Genomic DNA, 22218 nt, shown 5'->3' with positions numbered 1-22218 from the left:
GCAGTTTATCAGACATTCTATTTACTATTAAAAACACAATACTTATTTCTGGTCTGGATTGATAGACCCTTTATTGCTAACTGTCCTTGAAATGAACAAGCCAGATTCAGTGTAATCAGTCATTGCATTAATCTTGGTATTGTCGCAGCTGACAGCACCAGTCACCAGGAAGTGTGAGTGAAGTCTTACTACAGAATAATGGCCATCTGTGGTTGTGTGACATCTTTGTAAGTCTGGTCCTGCTGGTCAATTCAAGATTCGGTTCCCAGTGTAGTATTTTTGTGCCTGGGATGCACTGTAAAGCACCTTAACCTCTTCATGGGTTTCTAGCTTTGCTGCCTTGCAGTGCTAGGCCCTGAGTTCAGTTCCCGGGGTGCTGTCTAACTGGGGTTTATGTGGTATGTTCACCCCATGTTTGTGTGTCTTTCCTGCGGGCAGTGTGAGTGTGTGTCTGCACACCCTGTGATAGACTGGCTCTGTTGCTCGCTGGGATAGACTCTGGCTCTCCGTGACCCTGAAGTGGAAGAAGCGATTAGAAAATGGATGGATGATGAGATAGAACAAGACAGAAGGGAGTAGATTCAGAAAAAAATAGATACAGAGAGGTTCACAAAACTCTTGTTAGCGGATGGTACAGTTTCCGTTGTCCTCTGCATCGCAGTTCCGTTCCTTGTGTGAGGCGTGAATCCGTCCTGCTAGTGATTTCTTTTCTCTTCCCGGGGTTTTTTTTTACCTGTGCTCTTTCTCCAGGAGAGAAGTACGAGCTCCACGCTGGCACCGAGTCCACCCCCAGCGTGGTGGTGCACGTCTGTGAGAGCGAGACCGAGGAAGAGGAGGAGGCCAAGCCCAAGCAAAAGATAATCCAGACGAGACGCCCAGAAGCCCCTCCCAAGCTGTTCAACTAAAAGCTGTGAAGCTCGTCCTTCGTTTCAGTTTCAGTAACGTTTAGCAAAGGAGCACGCAGAGGTGGCAGGTCTGTACTGGTGCTTCACGCACACTTTGTATAGAGAGAGACCTGCTCGCTGACACGAAGCAGGTGAATCTTGAGAAAGACAAAACTCATGTGTTCATTTCAAGCACTGTGGCTTCTCGCTGGCTTTTCTTCAGTTCCTTTTTTTTTTCATTCTTATTATTCTTATTCATGGACCAGTATGAGAATTGCGATAACCATAATCAGGTGCAGATCCAGAGACTTTGTTTCACCAGGGTCTGCTGCTTGCGTCCATATCGGCTGACCTGTCGCGCTGCAGACCTTCGGACAGAAATAGGATGCACTTTACGTTACACGTAAACCGGACAAGAAGCTCAGAAGAAAGTTGACTGCATAGCAACGGCTTGTCCTGTTTGGAGGATCAAGCGTTGTGAGGGTTGTTTTTTTCAAAGGAGAGTTGTTTACTGAAATATGTGTTCTCCCCCTGCACTTGATACCGTAAGCTGTTTGCACACATGCATGCTGATGTAGTGGTCGCTGTTTATTTTTTTTACTTGTCCTAGAAACCAAAACAAACATATCTAGAAGTTGTGGTGTTTTTTTTGTGTCGGACAAAGCTAGATTTCATGCAACATCGAAAGTGGGGTCCCATTTGTATAGCAGCTGTTCCAGCTGGTGAGGGTGATGGACAGCTTTAGGAAGCCTTGAATCCGGCTTTGGTTTGTGTTAACCCTGAGCAAGGTGAAAAACATTGACTTGTAAAAGCGAAATAACGTATCATTCAGAGGGAACTAGACAATAACAGCAGGAAGATAATAGGTCTTAGGACAGATTATAGCAAATCTGTTTTGTTCACAATGTCCCAAAACAAAAGAAAGCTCAAGGGAAAAAGGATCTTGAGCTTCTAATCATTGTCAGATAAGAATACTTAATAAATGTCTTTAGGACAACTGTTGTTTTGTGCTATTGGTCAGTTAAAGCCATTACATTTTCATTGCGTTTTAGACTTGCTTCATATACACTGCATGGCTGCTAGCGTTTTTCAAAATGCCACAACAGGGCCATTATTGTGAATGGAAACCCATGGTAACTGAATGCCTTTTAATTGTAAGTATTTTGAGCTGTCAGAGAGCTTTGAAGAGAACATCTGGATCTTTGGCTGTATAGTGTTGAATAGCTAATAAATCTTCTCACTCTGCATTTATTATAAACTAGAAGTCTCGTTTGCATCCAGAAGCATTTTGTTTTTGCAGCATTTAGGAAATATTTAATTACTGTTGTGTTGTATGGTAACATTGCCAAAAACTAAGACAAAAACATAAAACTGGCTGTGGTGTTCCCTGCCTTGAGCCTGTTGCTTGCCGGCAAATCAAACTGCTGAATTAGACTTTTTCCTTTAAAATATTTAAGGTCAACGATGTCTGTATAAAAACTGATTTGGACCAATAAAAATTGTCAACAGATCTAGAAAATACCGACCTTTAACTTTTTGCAACATGCATATTGTGGTTTAATCTTAATAAAGTCTGCCGTGTTGATTTGCAGTTTATCAATTGTAATTGCTTACTTGTTCTAAGCATCATGAAAAAATAAGAAAGCTGTTAAAATAATAATTTAAAGTGTAACTTGCTATCTCATTTTAACCCTTTTGCCCTTTTATTATTGTTAGACTGTATGCTTAAGAAGAAGTATTTTCATTGCATTGCACTAGAAGAAGCCTTTATGTTCCTTACTACAAACTTCAGTGTGAGGTGACTCTTCACATGTGATACCTGGTAACTTAAAACAGAGAACTTTAGCCCCTGTAGACTAGGCTGGGCTGGACATCAGATTTGTTTCAGCAGGAAGAAAAGACTTTATTGTCCAGCATTTAAATATGAAGTGATGTCACAGTAAAAACACACACAGACTTTATTTATGCAGTATTTGCCCAGCAATATTGGTACTTTAAAAAGGCTTCTGCTTTGCTGCAAACAGCTAATTTGTAATACCACAGTATTCTCACATACTAAACCTCCAGTAAGTGAAATATATTGTGGAGAAGTGCTCCTTCATCAGTTCCAGAATAAACTGGTGGAGGTCAGAACTGATGAGCAGACCTGGAAAGCTGCTTTAACTGGGTATTATTACTGTTGTCATTGTAATGATTATTATGTGATTAGTCTGCATTGTAGCACTTTATTCCCTTTGGCATTGATCGTCTTTTGTTTTTCATAAGATGACACATCCTCGTGGAGGAGTATCATTATGTTGCATTTAATTAAAATGGTCTTTTTCATAATCACCTTATAGCCTTTGCTTTCACAGGCCTAGAAGTGTAGGTGTTAAAGTTTAAATTTCATATACTGTACCAACTGTTAAAAAAGTTTCAGGTATAGTATCGATAGTTAAACAGGCTCATGTGCTCTAAGTGTAGCTCTAGGGAGAAAGGATATATATACGATAGGGGGGTATTTTAAAAATGCCTTCAGAATCTTATGACTTTGTGTGTATTTGCACATAAATATGCTATCTGACACGAGCTTAACTTCTATGTCTATGGTTTAAAACCAGTGTATCTTGTTCAATTGTAAGATGTCAACAGGATATGTACTCAGCAAACGCATTGTCAGATGATGGTGTTCGTTTAGCATTTTACTATCGGGATCTTTTGAAACTGGGTGCGTTTTCCGTCTCAAAAACTGTTTTAAAAATGTGTACAGAGCATTACGTTATGGTGGCCAATGAACTAAGCTTTTACTTTTCTAAGGTTTTAGTTAAGGATTTAAATCAATTGAAAGGAATAGTCATTTAAAAAAGAGGGACTTGTGTTTGTCTTGAATCATCACTCAGCAATCACAAGACGTTTGTTGAAAATGGATTCAGTTTTCACTTTCCTTGGAAGTCTATAAATGATCAATAACATCACTGTTGTACTGTTTGGTTGAAATATAAATACTGTGTCTTCTTGTATTGTAGTTGTTCAGAAAAACAGTAGCAATCAAGCAATAATTTATGGTTATAACTGTATTTAATGTGTTGTATGTAATAATTTTCAGGATTGTTTTATTGACTGTTACTTGCTTATATTTGTGTAGAAATATGAATGTAATTTGTTTCACTTAGGAATATATAAAGAATTATTCTTAAACCTGCTTTTTAGTCAGTTTATTTTTTCTTTAATAATTCTCACGTTTACCTTTCTGGGGAAGACTGTAATCTTCACACTGCAAGGAAACAATCAATTAAATGACAGAAATGTCGTCAGTACAGGAGTATGAAGTTGTGCCTTTGAAGATGATGCTGGTTTCTTTCAGGATACACCTGGCTGAAGTCCTCCAATCAGGATACTCACTTCTTTACACAAAAGGTGGTGGGAGTGTGGAACAGGTTACCTGGCCATGTTCCTAAAGCTCATACCTTGGCTTCCTTCTAGAAACAGATTAGATCCTCAGGTCAGTTAGCTGCTAACAACAAACCATGCTACATGGAGTTCATGCTCTTTTTTTTTTGTAACTGTTGTATGAGTCAGATTGTTGTATGAGTCAGTCAAGCAGGATGCGACTAATTACCACAAGCAGCCAAGGTAAGTGTTAAAAAGAACAGCTATAGGTCATATTCAGCTTTCCATCCTATTTGCAGTCCACATTCATCAGAATGAATACTGAACATCTGATAGGCAGAAACATTTCTCTGGCTCGTGGTAACCTTTCACGCGGCCTTTCAAAGGACTGCCAATCCTTGACTGCGGATTTAAACTCTTAAAACTGATGACGCATGACAATAAGGCTTTAATTATTGAATGATATTGATCTGATGGATTTTCGGCCTGTATTTTCAGTACAGCTTCGTTTCTACTGTTATTTGTCCCATTTGTGTATTGATTTCTAACTTGATGCAGATATATGTGTGCATGCATTTTCTATCTTCCATGTGCTAACAATGTGTGAGCTATCTATGTATTTTATAAATATAATAGTGATTGATTTCATACAGTAAAGTCATCAGATAAGTGTAATTCTGAATGCACTGTCAGACTATGAATCCCCTTTATTCTCACTAATTTGCTTGATTAGAATAACCTCACATATCGGGTCAACCTTCATAAGCAATTAGCCTACTATTCCTATTTCTGATTTACAGAAAATGTATTTCACAATAATGGTGATTAGGCTATTACTAAGATGGGCACATGCACTGAAAAATAAGGGGATTGTTGTGTGATGAACCCTGTTTCTTGCTTATTGACAAGTTTTATTAAGTGTGATCTGTTGGTCTAAAATGGGTGTCAAACTCAAATCCTGTAGGTTTCTGTTTCCCTGTGATCTCTCAGTTACATAGTTGGTCTAATTGTTTAATTAATTGAATACATAATGCAAGTTACTTGGCTCTGAGGTGTACAGTAAGTAAACGCACTTTTCATGAAGTGGGCGTTTTGAGTCATCAGCCATATAAAACATTAAATCCTGTTTATATGTCTGACTAATAAAATAATTGGGTTGATTGTTGAATTGTTGTAGGAAGAAAAACTAGCATATACAAGGTCATCCAAAATGACGCCCCTGATTTAAAAGGTTTTTAAAGGATTGATGTAGCAATCCCCTGAGTACATGCTGTCCCAAACCAGAAACAAAAACAGGATTGGGAAGTTTGCTGCATGGATTATGTTGAAAATAATCTGTTTGTAATGCACATTTTGCTGTAGTTTCATCCTCGACAAGAGAAACATTGATCTCCTGAGGCCTGCTTGTGTCAACCATGGGCTGTATTAAGCAACCTCTGTTGGTGGGCTGTATTCCATTAGTACCCCAGATTAGTCCATCAAGGACTCTCTGGGGAAAGAATGATTAACCTTGCTGCCACTGAGATTTATCACTTCCTTTAAATCAATCTAAAGAACTATCCTGTAATTGACCAGGAGGGAGGAGAGAAGCATGTTGAGCACACAGCTCCATCAGTCCATCACCTCGGCAGGAGGCCGATTGGATTTCACCTGGGCATCCTGGCTTTGTGTCAGTTAATGAAAGCACAGAACCACACTGTGTCCTGTGGTTTTGCTATAATTGCTTTGGTGGCCCAGAAAGTGTTGGACCAAGATTTCCAGATGAGACAAGTCACGGCACCGTAAAAGATGTCATCCTTCAGCTGAGAAGTTAAACTGAGGTCTCACTCCTCCACCTGCTCTGGTGTGTCCTCTAACATGTCTAGCACCTTGAAATGAAAAGTACCATAAAACTATAGGAATTATTATAAAAAAACATCTCTGAGTCAGGTACTTGAAAAATAAATACTGGTATATTGTTGCAGACAAAAATCTCAATCTTTTATTTCATTTCTTTGGGTAGAACTGCACTCAGTCCTTTCCAACATGGTTCTACATAATTGATTAAATCCTGGAAATACAGTACACATTTTTAAAACCTTCACGTTGCAGGGGAAACTTTGAACCCCAAATGCTGCGTCTAGGACATGAAAGAAGCCAATGAATGCTTAGTAATCATAGTGAATTGATTTTTAGCTGGGAGGTAAGGCAAGACCTGCGATCGACTGGAGTCCCATCCAGCGTGTGTCCTGCCTTGCTTGCCAGGCTACCCTGCGTCCCTGCACTGGATAAAGTGGTTCGCAGATGGAGGGATTAAGAAAGACCTCTTACTCTTGCGCACAGAGTACCTCAGGAAATCTGTTCATCAGTTGTCAATATTTGAATTGATAATGTGTAGCTGAGAATGCCAATACTATTGAACGCAAAAGGAGTGATGAGTTAATAGATTACCATTCACTATTATTTACCAAATATTAGTAAGATTAGGGCTCAGTATCGAATCTAAACTTCAACAAATCCACCAATTCAAAATGACAAAACCGACAGTGGCTCTGTTTTCAGGAAGCTTCCCTGTTCAACCTGTTAGAAACCAGTCATGACATACTGCCTCAGTTTAGGTTCAATCATTAATAGCAGACTCAATGTTTTGATTTGATCTGGGCCCTAATTTTACTTTTTATCACCCCGTGAAGCACTGTGCAGGTTACTTATTACCGTTATCTACAGGAACAAATTAATTGCAGGAGCTGGACAAGGGTGCTGGTATCCTGGCGCCTTATTACGTGAAACGGGAGAGAGTGTTCTTGCTTCGAGGGGCTACTAAATAATTGGTGGATTCAATTCCAAGCAGGTGTGTGATTTGTCAGCTATACAATATAGCAGTTTCTGCCGCCTGAAGAAATATCTTCCTGCAAGCTCATTCTGATCTCAGAGAGGACGCAAGCCGGAATCACAGGGGCATAAGAAAGAAACACAAACACACACAGCAGGATCAACACGCCAGCTCAGAGTGCTGCTTTGTTTTAAAAGAATTATCAGGCCTTCTGACACCACAGCTATGGTTTCAAAGTGTTTCATTTTTTTTTATATCAACTGAAAGAGCAACCCCATTTCATGCGGTTTCATAGAATGTTCTTTCAGTGTAGCACATGAATTGATCAAGCCAGGCACGTCTGTACTCAGTGTACACATGAGGGAAAACCCACTGTGTTCTCAACCATGGGGCAATAAAAATTCAATCTGGTGCATTTATATTCCAGAATCACACACTTCTCTAATTCTGAGGCTGAGTGATCCATCTTTCTGTCTCACCTAGTCCAGTCTGTATGCTTGAATTCCTGGCAGCCTTTAGTTCACTTGTGTGCCCTTCTTAGAAGTCAGTGATGAAGTCAGTCTTTTCTCTGAGCTGCCTGAGGCTTATCATACCTCGTACAAAACCTAGACAGAGAAAATAATGTAAGTAGCTTTGATACTATTCACTGTTAAAAGCTGTTCTTATATGATTCACTGTGGAAACAGCTGAAACGTCTCGGGGTTTAACGCCAACAGGGGATTTGTACAGAGGCCGTCTCTGTAAGTCTGCGATGTGTGCGCGAACATCCATCTGAAAACCGACTTGGTCACCTCCTGAGCTGTCAGTCCCAGTCGTCAGATGCACAAAATAACATCCCAGCTTTCTAAGAGCTGAAGTAAGTTTTTTAAACACAAAAAGTACTGGTACAGAAGTCTTCCATGGCAAAAGGACAGCATTTCCGTGGCAAGATGAGCGAAATGGGCAAGCTTTCAGCGGGAAAAGCGGTCCAACACTCGACGTGAGGAAAAGAAAACGGAATGGTTCTGTAGGTGCAGATCGTATTTGTTCCCGTGCGTATTTCTAGTGATGTAAGACACTTTCCCGAGGAGATGCATAAAGACATTCACTGTTTTAACAGTGAGATAGCAAAGGAAACGACAGGCGTTGCTCTACAAAAAACCTTAAGTTTTAATTAAACTTGCATTTAAGTTCTACTTGCCACTTTACGTCTCCCGTCAAATCACTCAAACAGGTCACTGAGTAATAAAATCTTTGCTGTTTGGCATCTATAAAACACACAACCTTTGTGTGAGCGGCGAGCGGAGAAGCAGGGTGACTGCTCGGTCAGTAAGACGCGGAGGCAGTGGGCAGGCTCTGTGCATGCTCACAAGCCCATAGGATGACACACACTAAACCGAATAGCTGAACGCTTTGATCACCTGTAGCGCAGATCCGAGGCAGCTCAACTAGAAAAACCGGCTCTCGCAGGAATTACAGCACCATGGCGTTCACACATCAAGAGCTTGTACACTTTTATCGGCTCTAGGAGGAGGCTTTGGAGAAATTTCTCTGCCTCTCGCTCCTTCTTAAACCCCAAGTCCGACTATGACTCTGCGGTGGCGGAGGTCGGAGTACTGACCGGAGGAAGACTGAGCTGGAGTTCCAGAGACGGCAGGAGCTCAGCTTCACCTGCGGGGACAGGTAAGGTGAGGAGAGTCGAGTCTGATGCTCACTTATCTCGCAGCTCGTCGTTCTTTTCATGTATTACTGATTATTTCTCAAGTTAGAAACAATATAGGCTAATGGAAGTTACACAGGTCAGGAAGCTGAAAGTTCAGATATCTCCTTTCCTTCGCTTCTATGAGGGAAACATTTCTTGTGTTTTCTAGTTTAGGTGGTATTATTTAATAATAATAATAGATTGTAACAATCGATTTTGTATTTAAATATTTCTGTATATAATGTATAATGGCCATTACATATTTAAACTTGTTTATAGGTAATAGTTATGACTTGTTTGATTTTTTGTTAAACAACAAAAAACAAATACTGCGCTGGTTATAAACTATAAGAATATTTTATATAACAATCTAAACTATTATGAAATAAGTCAAATCTTGTAACAATAATTCTAGTGTCTATTTTGAGGTCATACTTCACAGGAAAAAATCTGATCTCTGCATTACAATTGGGTACTGTCTTAGTAAAGCACGTTGCTCTGTTGAACTTGTGATTCACCAGGTATCGTGAACATGTCTTTAAAACGGGATATCGATCCTGGCGAATTGAGAATTGTCGCTATAATACTACAGAAACAAAATACTGTTACCGAAGAGCATCCATGAATTGGTTGATATTGTGAGACATTTGTAAATGAAATGCGGCGCTTGTAGTACCTGAGATCACCTTGCAGTAAGGCATTAGGCGATCTCTAAATCGTCTGGCTCCATATGCAATTACACGGAGTGAGCTCTCTACTCACGAATAAAGCATCGAATGCTCTAACTCCAGACTGTTTCAAGGATTCACTGCGTGTATGGCTCTGCTCCTGGCCTTGGGACACAGCCTGCGTCCAGACTCCACACAAGGGGCTATGGAGCCTTCTCGCCTGCAGCACCGTGCCTGTAAAATCCGCTGCCCAATTCATTACAGATGCTAGACTGTGGACACTTGCGAAACTCGCTTAAAGGCGAATTATCTTTTGACTTAAGTTTTTTTCCTAATGAGATACAGGCTCATGTGTAATTTAGTCATTTTCCCGGTTTCTCATTTATCTCTCAGCTCTCTCAGCCTTGAACGTTTTCAAAATACAATTGTAGCCTTTTCCTTATTATTTGAGTCATTCAGTAAGTCATATAAATAAGTTATGTAAGCATTTTGGTTGAAGGCACGCTGTGCTTGCTTTATTCGATGAGACCATTTACAAATGAAAATAAAAATCTGGCTCCATTTCTAAGAAACAACTTAACAGATGTTTTTTTAAAGCATCTTCCATCTACATAAGCTTCAATAATATAAGGGAAGTCCTGTGTTAAGGTTTATGACATCTATTGAACTTTTAGCTGCAACTTTGAGAGACATGCTGTCCTCTGATGGGCATATCCAGTCGAGTCAATCTAGTCTAGTCTTCATGCCTGAGTGTATCAAATAAGCAGAAATGTGCAATTTGACAGTTCATAACATATTAAGTCGTGGCCATTGACCTGAATGATTTTTTTCTTGTTAAGGGCAAAAATCAGGTCCAGCTGGACAAACACACAAAATGTGATCATGTACTTTAGATTTTCCTTGGTTTTATTCTTGATCTAAAGAATATACTGTAGGGGAAGCTCATTCATTCTTACGTGAGTAAAGGAAGATTTTTTAAAATCATTTTCACAGTCTGAGTGACTAATAACTGACATACCAACCAAACGAGGGTACAGCTCGCAGGTAATTAAGCCGTTGCTGTCCAGTGTTCACTTAATAAATTACTTTGAAATAAATACAAAAGGGAACTAGCAGCTGCTTTTGTTGTCCTATAAATCCTCTCTTGACATTGGTTGACTGTTCAAATATTGACCTTGGCTCCTGCCGAGCTTGAGATTTTGTTTATGACAGTACCTGTTTCCAGAGTGTTATATTCCAGAGCTCAGAAGAAGTGGGTTAGAGTAAGTGATATCAAGTGTCACTAATGGGCAAAGTGTAGGTAAAAGCATCGTTTCAGTTCACGATTGCCTTTAAAAGGCATTTTCCACAAACAACTCATAACAGGGCAGGAGCATCCTTATGATTGGGAGAATCACATGATATGAGAATTTTTCAGAAATGTCATATTCAAAGTTTGCGTAAAATAATAACCAAAGATTTTGTTTTAACAAAGCAGATGTTTGAATATCATTAATACCATCATGAAAGTTCACTGTTGAATTTGTTTTTTTAAATTCTGATTAGCGTTGTATCTTTTTGAGTCTTTTGTATTGGGGTGATATTTGCTCTGCTATAGATATTAATTCCTTTAGGTGTGCTACGCAGGTACACGAAATATGACATTTAAGTTAACAAAGAAACAGGGAAATTGACTGATGCTTCCTACAGTATATAATGAGGAAGTTAAATGTGGTTACCAAATACTGTAAATGTGGAGAGTCGGCTTTTCTTTCTTAAAATATTCCAAATAATGTCATGTGAAAACAGGATAATAAAGGTGACTCAGGAAAAGTGTACCTGAACAGTGTGTCTTTTGTTCTCCACGAGAGCCCCCCTTTTTTAAAAATAGCTGCAGTTCTAAAAGAAAGAGTGTTGTAATGGTTTATTTAATGGTTTCTCCAGTGTGTGTCTTTCTGAAGTCTTTATTTCAGGTTGCTAACCCTTCCCCCCCCAGCTGAAATGCTGCTGTATATTTCAGGTATAGCTTGGAGCTGGATCTATAACATTGCATCTGAGATTGTATTACTATAGGACTTTGGTGATTTTATGATTCAACAGGTGATCTACAGAGCCCGTGTTTTTATTTTGAACATCACCTTGGTATTGTTGCTGGACTTGAGCAGGATTCGAGTTGGTTACAGCCAAAAGGCATAAGGAAATAAAAGATTGGTTAATAGAAGCCCATTGGCTGGGGTTCATCAAATAGTAGTTTCTTATACCACTAACCTTTTACTAGCCAGAGTTAGGATGGGGATTTTAGCCTGCACTTACCTGTTTAAATGAACTTAAAGCATTATGACAATAAAATAATTTGGGTGTATTTTCTTGGGTGTATTAATATTACTGTATAAACCAAATGGTTCTGCAGTATCTAGTCCAATGAGCTGTTGCCAGAGCACACCTTGTAATTATCTTTGTATGATGCATTTAAGTTTGTGCCCTGCCAGTCATTTTGAAGCATTCTATTGGAGCACGCGTGTAGTTCATTTGAGGAATGTGCCACAGGTGGATAAGAGCACTGGATAAGAGCAGGCGCTTTGTGTGGGCTGCCTGCTGCAGTCCTAAATCAAAACCTCCCCAACCACTGTAGGAAATCAGATGGGTCTCCACTAGATTCTCTCATGGTTCAGTTTTCTATTGAATTCTGCTTCCTCATTTTCTTGTTCTCCTTCCTCATGCTACTTTCCCAACCAAATAAGTTGGTTGGCAGCTACATGGTAGCCCGGCATAGGACAGCTAGACAGAGCAGTGTAAGATGCTTACTTATATCACTATGCAATGGGCCATCTAAAATGAGCGACACAGAAGATTCTTATTTCTGTCTTGCAGCACAATAAGTGTTTTGCTTATGCAGCCTTGTGCAGTTATCTTGCATTATTCCCCATCAGTGTGGACAAATGAATTGCTCATGTGAAACTGCAAATTTGCATGTGCACAATCGTGAAGAATTTAATTAGCTGGGTGTTGACTGGTGTCTATTGCTAATACATGATCCAGCACGTTTTATTAGGGGGCTCAGGTATCTGGTTATGCTTATGGGATTTTTCTCTCTTTTGGAGCACCTGAGTTCTGCTTAAGGTCCAATAAGTGGGAAAAGGCTTAAGAATCTGAGGTGCTCTCTTTTGGAGAAGCTTTAGGTTTGAACATGTAAAACTTCTGATGAATAGAAAGGCCAATTCTTCCTCTCACCTAATAATCAATACAGAGTTGTTTCTGATGTATTCCTTTGGTCATTTAAAGAGGTACTTCACTGGAGAACACATTCTGATTTTCAGTGACAACCTGAAGATAATTATAGACATCAACACATGTAAAAAGTGATTGGTAATGTCAGTATATGGCATAATTTAGCGCATAAAGCATAGTTTATGAATGTATACCAATAATTAAAATAAAATATAAATGTTCAGAAACTGAAAAAAACAGCCTCTGATAGATAATGGTTCCAGAATATCAGACATACAGTATACTGAATGTGCGTACAGCCTGTCTAGAATAATGTTTGCATTTTTTAATGTATCAAATTCGTAACAACATGAGGGAGAGCTTTATAAATAACGCTATGGTATTTTCTCTGAAAAGAGGTCTTTATGCACAGTGTAGTTTGATCTTTGACTTAACAATGATCATTTGTTTCTGAACGTTCTCAAAACTGGATAGGGAGCTTATAGCCTAGAAACCTTAATCCCTTTTCTGATTCATATCTGAAACACAATGGACACAGGCCTAAAAAGACTGGTTCTCTGGTTTCTTATCCTGAGAATAGTTTATTTTATCAAAGAGGTCACGCTAAAATGGAACTGATCCCTTCAATTCACCTGTTTTCCACTGCCCATCATTTCTTTGGGTGAAGGCTAAAGCCTTGTTTTAAGAACTGGGCTTAAGAATATAGCCAAATCACTTTGTGCTTTAAATAGATTATCCTATAATCGTCAAATTTGCAAATTAAAAGCCATAAAATAATATTTAATGAGGCAGGTAAAAACTTTATATATCTGTTATTAAGATGACATGGAATGATGGATCTTCATAGAGCTTTTGAATGAAACATTCCCTTCCTTTTTGTGAATTCACTCTTGTTTTGTAATGGTTTATAATAGTGTCACACCCGATGAAGGCTCCACAGCCGAAATGTTGTGTCTCCTTTTTTGTCTTTTCAACATGGAATAAACCTTTAACTTGTTCTTTTGTAGCCTACCGATGCTGATGCAGCTACCCACCTGAACTTCTTGTTTTATAATGCCTGTGAAGGTCTTGACACCTTTGAAGTATTTTGTTTAAAGAAACACAGTCAGCATTGTGACTTCCTGAATACATTTAATGTTATCTTATTAACTCAGATTTGTAGACAGGCAACTTACATAGCAAGAAATTTCTTAAAACTATTGAATGGTGTATATCTGTATTTGAGCATTTTTAATTAATTTTGAGTCAAAACAATTAAATACAGCAGGTAAAAAGAAAGAATGGGGAGTTCATACAAAATTCAATTTTAAATGAGGGAAAAGCATATGTGAGCATAGTCACAGTTTTTCACTTGTCAGAGTGTATTCTAGCCCTGCATATTGTTATGAGGTCTGCAAATGAATCTCCACCCAACCTTGTAGAATTGATTTTTATTATGTGTCTGAAGATTTATAGCAACTTGGAAACCGTCATTGAACAGGAACAGTCAAGAGCTAAGAAGCAAAGCTACATCAGTCACATCCTAAAGAATATTAGTCACATGTAACCAAAAGTAATTTACCGCTGGGCACTCCCAGAACACATGCAGATAGGAATCAGCCACACCTTGACAGCATCTGTAACAAACAGGGTCAGATGCAATCTTCAAAGATGTGTCTCCTTGTATAGACTATACAAAATGCACTTAAGGAGCAAGCACAGGGCTTTTCTTGATGGTCTTCACTGTTGCATTGAACAATATGGGCATTTGTGAAAAACACCAAAATTGTCCAATTGAATCAATTAAAAAAGATCCAACCTTGTTAAATGTTTTCTGTGTTTCAGATTGTCATGGGAACTCCTTAATATTTCCCTGGTGACATTCTCTTCTGAAGGTTTACCATATATTTGCTGTTTTCAAATGCTTGTTATACTACAAACTTTGTATAATGGCTTAGAATACTGTATATTTAGGTATTGGCTGTAATATCACTTCTATTGTCTTTGAAAATGCTTATAACTGTTGAGGTACTTCGATAGTATTATTTATCTAAACCTTTCATTCAAGGAAACCGAGAAACATCATATAGAGTGTCATCGACAAATGGTTTCATAAACTCCAAATGTACAATACCATAACCCCTAACCGGAAACTCTGAGACTCTAAAGGAATTTGCACTGGGAAATGAAACAATGTAAGGTGCAGATACGTCAGTAATTTGAGGTGTTCATGGGGCCAGCAGGGGGCGCTCACCCTGCAGTGTGTGGGTCCTAATGCCTCCAGATAAAAAGACTATACTGTAATAAAAAGGTGACGACATCAGGGTGAGGCATAGCACTGAGGTCCTGACTCTTAGTGGTCATTAAAAAATTCCCAGGGTGTTTCTCGAAAAGAGTAGAGGTTTTCTGCTGACCTCAACAGTCATGGCCTCCTAATAATCCCCATCCATTAATTGGCTTTATCATTCTGTTCTTCTCCCTACAGGTAGCTGGTGTGTGGTGAGAGTATCGGCGCACTCTGGCTGCTGTCGCATCATCCAGGTGGGTCTTCACACTGGAGGTGGTGGAGGGGAGTCCCCATTACCTGTAAAGCATAACTTGAACAGAATAAAGGGGCATTTCCCCACCTCCTCTGACAGAAGGGACCTGAAGCACCTGAATGTATCAGATGCTTATTTTCCTATTCATTGACATCAACAGCACTGGCTTTATGCGAAATGTAAAAGATGTGACGTTTTTATCTGTTGTTTTCCATGTCATTACTGCATTCCATCTTGCATTCTTAAAGTTCCTTCTGGCTCTGTCAGATTCTGAAACATACAAAGGCTGTCCGGGATCTCTAGGTGTGCTCGTATGTAATTAGTTGTGAAAGGTTGCAAGTTTAGCTCTTAATGAACAAAGTTTAGAGGAGCAATCTGTTCACAGGTAGCTATATTGTGTAATCTAAAGCATCCTATAACACTACCCCAGGGAAGCTGGTGTCTAAAAAGGCAAGAAAAATAAAATCTGCTTATACTTGAAGCCATCCTCACATGTTTTGGAATATAGAAGGAGCAGGCATAAAGATACTATGTTTCCAGAAGGCAGAACGTTTTTTGAGTTTGATTGTGATTCTGAGCCTGATTTCCTCATTGGGCAAATTGCTTATACCAAATGCTAATACCAAAATTGCAAATCTATTGTGCCTGTTGCTTGCTGGGATAGGCTCCCCCACAATCCTGAATTGGCCAAAGCAGTTAGAAAGTGGATGGAGGAATGGATTTCCTTCCTTCATTATTTTTTTCTGCTTGGATGCTTGAAATGTGTCTAATGTCATTCTCCCTCACCACTGTCAGTTGTTAATCACCTCATCTTATACTTCTTAGAACTCTTATATTACCCTTTAACTAGTTATTTTCAATTCATCTGGGTGAAACTTTCATCCAAAGCAACTTACATTTCTGCTAATTCCAACAGGTGGGTATTTTATTATAGCGCTTTGACTGAAGGACCTCGCACGAGGTTACGACCGCAGTGTCTCACCTGGAATTTGAACACACAACCTTCCAGTTCTGATTCCAGAATCCTTAACAACTCATTCACAACAGCAAGTCTTGCAAACAATTAAGTAATTAAAAACTGACATTTTAAGCACTCAAAGTTATATGGCATAGTACAGTGTGTAGAGCCACCAAGAATAAATAGGATGTTTTTTCTGACAGGCAAAGGGAATATCATTCTTGTCAATGTAAGTGCGTAATTAAGAGGCCCCAGGTGACCATGCTTCATTCCTGTGACTTAATGTAGGAATGAGTGTGTCTCTTCAAGGAGATGTTTTACTTATTTTCACACAGAGCAGTTCTCCATGTCACGTAGGCTCTGGGGATATTCCTCATCCTGACACATCTTTAAAACCTCTTTAAAAATTAATTTTTCGAAACAATTACTGCTACCACTTCTGGCCTAATTAAACATGCTGAGGTGTGCTTCATGAATGCCAGTTTAGCTCCAGTTTCCTCCCACAGTCCATAGCCGTACTAGTAGGTGAATTCTGGGAAGGCCAGTCCTGGTGTGAGTGTGTGAGTGTCTGTGTCTGATCATGGATGGACTGGCGTCCTGCCCAGGGCGTACCCCACCCTGTCCTGTTGCCTGCCAGGGTAGGCGCCAGCTCCCCCGAGGATCCTGTGTTAGATGAAGTGGTTAGAAATTGGATGGCTGGTCTTCCCGTTTAATCTCGCTGATATTTTCTTTGAACCGTGCCCTTGTCTTTGCTCAGGTGCCCTGTCACTCACCCGGTCTCCTGTTGTGTCCAAAGTTAAAATCTCAACACCTTTCTAAAATGGAAAATGAGGACTCACCTGGCTGAGATCTATTTTATTTGATAAAAAAACACAAACGTGGTTCAGTTTTAAATGTTTTCTTTTCCTCCAGGAGGTCCCTGAAGATGCAGGGTACAAGAGTCCAGCCAGTGCCAAGTGTCACCACAGCTCCCTTGAACACCACCACCATGTCCAGAGAGCAGATTCTCATTCAGAGTAAGACGCCAGCGTTGCATCGCTTGCTTGTTTCTTGTAGGGTTTCCAGAATGGCACAGTTCGGTGAAGGTCTGGGATGTGTTTAATTTGTGACAAAAGCAGCCATTTCCAAAGGACAATGGGAGAAGACAAATACCAGCTGTAGGCCCCACACCATCCTGCATTCCAGCAGTGTTACAGAGGGGTTTACAATCTGGGTCCAGCCAGGTTATTACCATGATTGGGTGTCTGAGGGACCATTACCAATGGTATTGGAATCACAGAAAATATTATCACTTCTGGCACAATGGCTGCTAATGTTGCCCCTGCCTTGCAGTTACTCCCGAGGCATCACATACAACAGTTATTTCTTTCATGTCACATACAGCGGGTGTGTGTTTAAATGCAAGGTAAGGGGTACTGACGGCAGATGTCTGCATTTCTAAGTAGAAGTGATGAACTCCTATGGTCCCGTTGTAAATGAGTTTTTGCTCAGCTTACTCCATAACACCAAGTTATTAATGCAAAACACGTTAGGAAGTAGTCGCTCCTGTGTAACGTTTGTCAGTGCCGAGTGTTTCACCACAATCATTTAGATCCTCTTTGTTAAATTAACTGTGACTTCAGACACTAAAGCCCAAAGTTCATTATGATTTAACCTGTAGAATATTGTAGGATCATTTCTCAAGACACTGTGATCCTACACTTGTAGGTATAAATGACTCATGAGACAAAAATATTCTATTAAAACTGCTGTCTATTTTTTTCAGGTTCGGGGGCTATGATTGCTGTAATTGTCATTGGGATTACTATCATACTTGGAATAATCCTGATCATATTAATGATATATAACAGGTAAAATATTCAGATTATTTTAAAAAAATCTACAGAAATATTTCACGCTACATAACACATTCCAGTTACATAAACAATTCCTAACTAATAGCTACTGTATGTAGCCCTGTGCTCTTTTTAGATTCTGACTGGAACTGTTTGATTGCTGAACATTACTATTTTATTACAATTCTGTGCTAAGATTTACAAAGTCTTAATTATACCTAACTTGTGATTTTATGGTGGGTAAAAGCCAAAAATGGACATACAGTTCAAATTAACCCAATTATCAAGTCAATTAGGAGTTCAGTGCGAACTTGTGCTAAAACCTGCATTTGTGTGGGGCTTAAGCAACAGGATCAGTAACTCCTGGGGTCTAGAATAAGTACAATATACATCTATTCTGCTCCGTGTGATTTGTCAAACAGACACTCAGTCTGTTTCATTCAATTTATCGGTTTTCCAGTTTCTCTGTTACATTAGACAAAAATTAAAAACTGCAGTAGAAGAAAATTTAGTCATTACCTCATAACCCGAACCAGAATTGTCTCCTCTTTTTGTTTTTTCCCACTACAGGAAAACGCGTGTCTCACGGGTACTGGGGACAAGGTCTCGCAAGAAGATGTGGTCCTCAACAGCTCAGACCAACCTGCCCATGGGGAATCTGGGCAGCAACAGCTGTGCTTCAGGAAGCCAGTATCGAAATGAAAATGGCATCACGGAAAACGAATTTAGACTCCCTAGGGTGGAGATGCACCAGAACGTCTTTGTCCTCTATGCCACAGACACCGAGCCTGTTCCGGTGTCTGTGCACAGCTCCTCTTCCTTGGAGAACACATAACATCTCAGCAGCAAAGCTGGTGGAGCCGTGGAACAAGTCTGAAGTCTACTGGAACTGTGCAGTTTACTACGTTCTTAGGATACACACTCATAACTGAGCCAGTACTGAGCTGCTCGGTCCTCGGTCCTGTCCTTGAGAGCACTGCATTGGAAAACTCCCATGCTGTTTGGAAGGACGCAAACCAGACACTTAATAGAAGGCAAACAGGAGTTGAAATCTTTAAACCTGTGAGCAACAGGGCTAAAGTGCTATGATACTCTAGTGTTCACCAGCAGTGTTTCCATGGCTGTGTATCCAAGTGTTGTGCATACTAGTAGTCAATGAGTGTCGGACTCAGAAAGTGGCACCACAGAACTTTTCTAGGTTTTGTGAACTTTATTGTTCTCCTTTCTCTGATCTGTAAAAGCCCTCATTGTTAAAACGGATGTATGTAGACAGTGTGTGCAGTGTCTCGATTGGACCGCAATGCTACTGAGCTAAACAGTTTCCTTTTTGAAACCCAGAAGGCTTCAGCCCTAAGTTAGACCGTGGGTCTCCATCCCTGGTGCAGGGTTTTCTGGGTAACGACTGCAGTATGTCACAAACTTTGAAGAACCTAGAATAAATTAACTGTGATCTATTAAGCAAGACACGTGTTAAAAGTATTAACAAGTTAGCAAAGATTGTTTGGGTCAAAAACCTCCATTCAGCGCTGTTTGGAATCTGGTGTTTTTTTGCCACTCTTAGGTTAAGAAAGAGACCCTAAAATAAGTTTAGGATTCTGTTGTATCTCTTAGGCTTTGAAAAAAGGTTGGACACACAGGAGTGATTTGTTTCAGAATTATCTGCCTTAACGGAACAAATTACTTGCTTATTTCATCTATAACTTATAATTACCATATTAACATTCCAACAGTCCATCAGAAAACTGCTTATTCTTGTTCAGGGTCACAGCAAACTGGAGTCAATTCTGGAGTCACAGGGCCCAGGGTGGGACAACACCATGAACAGGCCTTCCCAATCCTTAGAAACAGGCGATTTAGGATTAGGGTTAGGTTAATAACCTGTAATTTACACTGTATTGGGGCACTCTGGAGGAAGGTTTAAGTCCTTTCATTCAGATGATGTTTAATCTGAGCCTTTTCAACAAAATCAAGGATTTTATCTCCTTTTTCTCCCCCCCCTGGCTGAAGCATTCTTTCCTGGTTGATGTTTTGTTCATTTTTTGTAATTGAAATGACCTTGATTTCCATGTAATAAAGCAAATCATGTCCTCTCTACTGTTTCTCAGGCCTGCGTTAGGCAGGTGACAATAGCCTGTAATAAAGTGCTTTAGAGGAAGTTCTGCATCTATATAGACCTTTATGTAGGATTTACGTTTTCAGTTTTTGTAATGAAATGGGAAACGTTTCAACCTGCTTTCCTGGTGAAAGTCTGGTGATCCTGATATTGTAAAAAATGACTTTACTTGCAATGCTTGCCGGTGTTTTGAAGAGGAAGGAAACTCATAGGTACAGTATAAGTAAACCTAAAATGAAAGCACATGGCTATAACTGTAAAAAGAACCTTTATACATCAATACAAGATGTTGCTTGTGATCAACTTGAGCCTGGAGATTTTTCTGACATGGTTATGTATCCAGAACTGCTCTCTGGCATCAAGAAATGTCACTAGACTGAATTATTCAATATTTACTGTATATGTATATATAATTGAAATCAATGTCTATGCAATGATAGTGTTACATGTTCCTATAACAGGCTGGATTTGATGTCGAGCAATTATGCTTGCTTTCTGCTGGTGTTGGAATAATAAGCCACAGTAAGAAGTTTTGTGTCCTAATTTTTAAGAAGAATAAATAAATGGAGCTTTTATTTAAAGTATGGCGTCCTCTCAGAAAACATATTGCTTTTATAATAAAGAAATTGCGTTATATTGTCATAAAAATTACACTTTACATATGTAACTGTCGTCCTAGAAGGCTTGATATCCCCACTTCCTTTGAAGAGAAACCTTGTCTTGCTTTGCATCAGCTTCCAATGCTATATTCCCGACTATATCGGTATTTCCCTTTTTTGTTTTACTGACATTTGAGAGATTTATCATTTGAACTATTAATCCAGACATCATAGCCCATGTATGATTTAGGGTAGATGCTTGACCTTATGTAAATGAAACTCCCAAAATGGCAGCACATGAGTGAGCCCTGCCCAGCTGGGTGGAGCTTGAGTGGCCAGCAGTTTCCCTGGTTGGTGCACAGGAGTAGCCCATGTGACTTACAGGTTGGCCAATGAGCTTTTTAGAGCTGTGACACTCCCCTCAAAGCTGGGTCTGAATGAGAAGTGGACAGCTCAGGATCAGTGCATGTTTCAGGGAGACAGAGATGGCCTCCTCTCCTCCATGCTAGTACAAAGGGTGGCGGAAATGAGCCATATTGACTAACCATCAGAGATTCCCAACAGGTTGGGGTGGAATATTTCAAATCTAACAAAAAATAATTCTAGTTATTGGCTAGATTTATAAGAGCTGAGGACTTCCAGTTAATCCTTTATTATTGGGGAAAACTACAATTGTTCAATGTCCAGGTAGGATCTCTGTACTCCACGGACTACAAAAAACATGGCTTTCCAAAATGAATTCCAAAATTCTTAACTCCTTTCCCCCCACATTTGTCTTTTTCTAGAAACAAAACATCCTGTCATTTAAAATCATGTGCTGTGTCTGGGTGATGTTAGACAAGTTATACCTGCTATAAAGTATGTGACAAAGCTCTGGATGATTATGTAAATACGGAAACCAATGTAGCATTAAAAGATTATTTTCTGTGGGAAGATTGAAGTCTGATTTAAACTCATGGAGGATCTGAGCAGTGAGGACACCTGGGTAAACATCAGGGGTTTCTGACAGCATCTGCTGCACTGGAACTGTATGACTGTGGAACCCAGAGTGTAGGCACAGACATACACAGAGGGAATCACGATTCATACGTCATCCCTCATCATTGGCATCGTCTTGTGAACCTGTTAATAAAAGATCTACCAATTTGCCATTAGTTCTGGAGCTCTGCTGCTACACCGTGACTCACACTGCTGCTCCGAGCTGTGAGGCTCATGGTCTTCAGGGAGTCCTCATCCCACTACAACACGATTTGATTGTTTTGTATATCATGATGCTGGAAAGTAATGCATCATCTTCAGCACATTGACAAGTTTGTAACACACTCAAAGCAGAGTGATTTTGTGTATGGAGCGCAAATAACCTTCACAGACCTGCCTGTTCATACCTGCATTGCTATCAGTCTGTTGAGGGTGAACTCATGGGAATATCGACATTTAGTTTTGTAAAAAAAAAATCACGTTTTGGAACATTTTAGTGATATTTGCAGTGAACCTTCCATCTGTCAAATAATAACTGTAACGGTGGTGTTATGGAGTCGTTTAGGCGTTCAACTTTAAAACAGCTGATGGCCAC

General features: G+C 39.6%; 2 protein-coding genes across 4 annotated transcripts in view; both read left to right on the top strand.

Moving 5' to 3' along the window:
- The window catches only part of rcan3 (regulator of calcineurin 3), a 39051-nt gene extending 34986 nt beyond the window's left edge, over positions 1 to 4065 (top strand). For all 3 annotated transcript variants that reach the window (XM_015348617.2, XM_006631244.3, XM_015348616.2), the window contains exon 5: positions 751 to 4065. In XM_015348617.2, the coding sequence (XP_015204103.1) occupies positions 751 to 905 (155 nt within the window). In that variant the 3' untranslated portion in view covers positions 906 to 4065. The remainder of the gene's footprint in view (positions 1 to 750) is intronic.
- A 4426-nt stretch (positions 4066 to 8491) lies between these two features.
- On the top strand, positions 8492 to 20627 carry ncmap (non-compact myelin associated protein). The gene is made up of 5 exons (XM_069195424.1): positions 8492 to 8727; positions 15086 to 15141; positions 17011 to 17114; positions 17864 to 17948; positions 18504 to 20627. Exons 3-5 carry the CDS (start codon positions 17024 to 17026, stop codon positions 18766 to 18768), a joined length of 441 nt encoding a protein of 146 aa, XP_069051525.1. The 5' UTR covers positions 8492 to 8727; positions 15086 to 15141; positions 17011 to 17023; the 3' UTR covers positions 18769 to 20627.
- The last annotated feature ends 1591 nt before the right edge of the window (positions 20628 to 22218 follow it).

Source organism: Lepisosteus oculatus, chromosome 11 (assembly GCF_040954835.1).
Source record: "Lepisosteus oculatus isolate fLepOcu1 chromosome 11, fLepOcu1.hap2, whole genome shotgun sequence".
NCBI classification, from domain to species: domain Eukaryota; kingdom Metazoa; phylum Chordata; class Actinopteri; order Semionotiformes; family Lepisosteidae; genus Lepisosteus; species Lepisosteus oculatus.
This window is presented reverse-complemented; position numbering and strand designations above follow the sequence as displayed.